The 4,158-nt window shown below is 46.2% G+C and overlaps 1 protein-coding gene across 7 annotated transcripts in view; it reads left to right on the forward strand.

The window, feature by feature from the left end:
- The first annotated feature begins 2,780 nt into the window (after positions 1 to 2,780).
- Positions 2,781 to 4,158, forward strand: part of LOC110336759 (E3 ubiquitin-protein ligase HERC2) — a 174,413-nt gene continuing 173,035 nt past the window's right edge. For 4 of the 7 annotated variants that reach the window (XM_029537466.1, XM_029537451.1, XM_029537453.1 and 1 more), the window contains exons 1-2: positions 2,804 to 2,928; positions 3,493 to 3,585. In XM_029537466.1, coding sequence (XP_029393326.1) covers positions 3,514 to 3,585 — 72 coding nt within the window. In that variant the 5' untranslated portion in view covers positions 2,804 to 2,928; positions 3,493 to 3,513. Of the gene's footprint in view, positions 2,929 to 2,950; positions 3,158 to 3,492; positions 3,586 to 4,158 lie in introns of those variants that run through there. The other 3 variants (XM_021219818.1, XM_029537450.1, XM_021220603.2) reach the window with 3 other exon arrangements.

Consider the following 4,158-nt stretch of genomic DNA (forward strand, 5'->3'; position numbering starts at 1 on the left):
AATCTTAAGAGAGAAGATGGCTTGTCAGAATAGAGTCTTTGACCAGGGTGAAAACATTACATTCCAGTTGGGACAGGTCTATGAGTCTTGGGACCCTAGTAAGGTGGGCTCACTTTAAGTCATGCTTGAGCTATCACTTAACAATAATTTACCGTTAATAAACTCATCACAAAGTCAGCATATGCTTGCTACCCTCAAAGATAGTTAATGTGACAAGAACCCATACTCTCTGAATCTCCCTCTTTACACTGATTAACCAATCATGTGGTTGTGAAGTCAGGCTCCTACCAATGGGATGAGATACAGTCATAACCTGCATTTAGGGATAACAGGGAGCATCTTGGGCATGTGTGCTCACTAGCCTCGCTTGGGTTTTCAAGAACCCTTTTTTTTTTGGAAAAAAAAAAAAGTCACCTTGCTGAGCTACTCTTGTTTTACTCATGTGTTCTTTTGTGTGACACAAAGATTATTTTACCACAAACCAAAACCAGGTCCTCTGTAAAAGTAGCAAATGTTCTTAATGTCCAAGCCATCTCCTCAGCCATGTATGTTAAATTACTAATGAATAGTTTTATCTTATCATATTCTTAAACACAAAATCCTAAAGATGATAAGGTACCAACGTAGGAAGAATTTGGCAAGGTCAGTCCTCCTGAGGGACTAGAAGGTAGACAACTCCCTGGTAGGCATGCACAAGAAAAAGGGGATCTTGGAATATTAATGTAATTTTTTTTTCTATTGAAACCTTTAAGATAGCTAACTTCCTGCTTTCTTTCTCTTCTCCAAGATAAAGACTTAGTGGGCTTTTCCTATCAGAGGAACTGTTCAGTGAGACTTCCAAATCTCCCACTAAGAGGGTGCCCTGTATGGAGAAACAGTCAGCCTCACTTTTTTTTTTTTTTTTTTTTTTTTTTTTTTTTTTTTTTTTTTGTTTTTTTGTTTTTTTCGAGACAGGGTTTCTCTGTTGTAGCCCTGGCTGTCCTGGAACTCACTCTGTAGACCAGGCTGGCCTCGAACTCAGAAATCCGCCTGCCTCTGCCTCCCGAGTGCTGGGATTAAAGGTGTGCGCCACCATGCCCGGCACTTTTTTTTGTCTAGATTATACATTGCCCTGCAATGGCCCAAGGTTTTGAGGGAGAGAGAACTACTTATTCGCTAAACATAAAAATTCTCCCTCTGACAGATACTATCTTTGGGTCCCCTCTGATAGGTCGCTCTGTCTCTGTGTATTTTGCACTTTCTAGCTCCCTCTCTGTGTTTCTGTTTTCAAGAAATCTTGGCTGAGTTTTGAGACCCGGCTTTTCCTGCTGCATCAGTCTTCAAATTGAGACACACACACACATTAGCCCCTGCCATCCTAGACACTTCACCACACTGCCTCACTATGGTTTGAAATGTCCCTTCAGATCTCCTGTTGAAGTATTAGTTTTTGTAGCAGTATTAAGAGGTGGACCCTTTAAGACGGATCAAATGATGTGTTTGCTTGGTGTATTCTTGCCCAACACGTGGGTTCTCTTGCCTCTATACCATGTTATGCTACGTCAGAAATGCCATCACCAGATATCAGTGCTATGCTCTTAGACTTAGCCTCCAGAAGGTACACATTCCTGTTATTATTATTCAGTCCTGTTGTTACGGCAACACAAAATGGACTACAAACATCATTTTTTTAGAGCTAGCAGACACAGCTGCGTAGGTAAAAATGCTCCGGTATGTGGAGGGACCAAGGGTGTCTTGCATGAGAAGGGAGCCGGAGGACCAGAGATGCTTCCTCGGGTGTTACCTTCCACTGGTACTGAAGCTGTCATGCCTCAGGTTCAAAGCCCTGTCCACCTTACCTGTATTTTGGATGTGGCTGAATTTGAAACCTTGTTCAGATACTTTTGAGATGAAGTAGAAGTAAATTGGAGTCACAGAGTCTTTGGGAGGTGTGATAAAAGATTGTGGACCTTTTACACTGCTTCCTGCTGCTTGAAACAGAGATGCGATGTCTGAGCTATGGCAAATCCCTTGACCCTTGGGAGCGAATTTGAAGATACACACCAAGGATGACAAAAGACAGGCAAGTTAACGTTGCAACTGGGCCACCATACCACTGTGGCATATCCCTCATTGCTGCCCTCTAACACGTGGGGAAAAATGAACGATCGTATTTAAAACAACAAACCGCACCCAGTTCCTATTACAAATGTTCTAAGTCCTTTGCCTGCTCATGGAAAAGTTTAATTTCTAAATGCTTGGAGATTGTGTTATGTTTTATTTATAGTTATTTGATTATTCCATGATGATCAGAGAAGATACTTTGTGTGATTTTAATTGCTCTTTCTTACTCCCGCACCCCCGTCCCCGCAAGGTCTCTTAACCCAGAATCCACCTGCTTCTGCCTTCCTGGTGTCAGGGTTAAAGGCAGGCACCACCAGGCCCGGCTCAATTACTTTTTCTTAAATTTCCTCTTCTGTCCACTGACTCAAAGGCCAAAAGGACGCTGTCGTTAAAGCACAGGGAGCCTCGAGAACCTCGTCCCGCTGCAAATACCTTACCAACTTGGGGTCCCTGGAAGCAAACTCAGTCTGGGGAGGGCTGAGACTGAGCGTGCGTGCGCACAAATCCCACCTCCCGGCGTCTGCGGTTGGCTCTCGCGGAGAGGGTGAGTCTCTAGAAGGAAGCTGAGTCGCGTTGAAGGAAGCGGAAGTTGGGGGCGGGGGCGTGCGACGCCGCTCGCCCATTGGCCGAAGCCGCCTCTCAACCTTGCGCTATTGGGCGGGCTCAACCATGCGTCAGCGTGCGCTTCGGGCCGCAGACTGGATCGCGAGCGCCGGCCGGCTCCGGCAGGGAGTGTTCCCTCAGCCGGCTGGCGGAGCGGGCGGCGCCAGGGCTGGCCGAGCTGGGCCGAAGGAGGGCGGAGGGGCCGAAGACGGGCGGCGCCAGGTCCGGGAGAGCGGGGCCCGGAGAGCGGCGGGCGGAAGGCGGGCGTTGGCGCGGAGGAACCAGGGCCTGTGCGCATCGGAGGCCGCGCAGTCACGGCTGTCTTTTTTAGTATTTAGGCGATTGTTGTAGATTTTATCTGCAGACATGACTTTTGTTTATTTACCACACTCCGCCCGACTGCTGTAGGTATAGCGGCTGATGCACACTGGTGTCATTTGTCGTTGCGATAGTGAGTTTTTTTTTCCCTGTCGTGCATCTGTGTGTGTGTGTGTCCCTTTGGATTTAAAGGCGTGGGATGACATTGTGCAGTGGGCGCCGGTGACCACTGTAGGTCCGGCCGGCGTATTGGGAAATCCCAGCGACTCCACCTCTATTGGAAGTGCTATTTCCCTCCCTTCTCCCGTTCTGGGGCCAGCTTTCCCTCTCATCCCTCATCCTCTGGTCCCCTCCCCCAGCTCGCCTTCCCTGTTTTATGTTCTGTCTCTGCCGCCTTAAACAGCAGAATGGTGTAAATAGCAGTTTAAAAGAAGCTCGAGGACTCCAGCGTTTGTGTTTGACTTGCAGGCCTGACCACCCGGAGGAATCATGCCTTCTGAGTCTTTCTGTTTGGCTGCCCAGTCTCGACTTGACTCCAAATGGTTGAAAACAGATATCCAGGTGGGGTTAATGTGCTTTTCTCTTTTCTTTGTGTGTTCCTGTCTCTATAAAAATGTTTGCTTAAGGAGAAGGTGTGAGTGAATAGCAATTCGATCTTGTCTTAGGAAGGTTATTTCTTCGAATTTACAATGTGACATTTATTATGACTGTTGAAGAGATGCTATGCGGTTGTGTCTTAATTGAAGTTATTTGTAAGTGCAAGAAACTTGAGATCCAGTTATGCAATTTTTCAGTATTTTTATTCAGGAGTCTTATTTATTTATTTATTTTTTTAAGACAGGGTTTCAGATTCCCAGGCTGGCCTTGAACTACTCAATGTAGGTGAGGATGACCTGACATCCGATCCTTTTGCCTCCACCTCTGGAGTGCTAGGTCCTTACCACCTTGCTGGGATTATGTGGTGTAGTTAGGCAAGAATTTTACCAGCTGAACTCCATCCCAGCTCCTGCCAACACTCTTGATCAAGACTTGACTGTTATTTGTTGTTTCTTCTTCTTCTTCTTCTTCTTCTTCTTCTTCTTCTTCTTCTTCTTCTTCTTCTTCTTCTTTTCTTCTTTTCTTCTTCTTCTTCTT

Source organism: Mus pahari, chromosome 1 (genome assembly GCF_900095145.1).
Source record: "Mus pahari chromosome 1, PAHARI_EIJ_v1.1, whole genome shotgun sequence".
NCBI classification, from domain to species: Eukaryota; Metazoa; Chordata; class Mammalia; order Rodentia; family Muridae; genus Mus; species Mus pahari.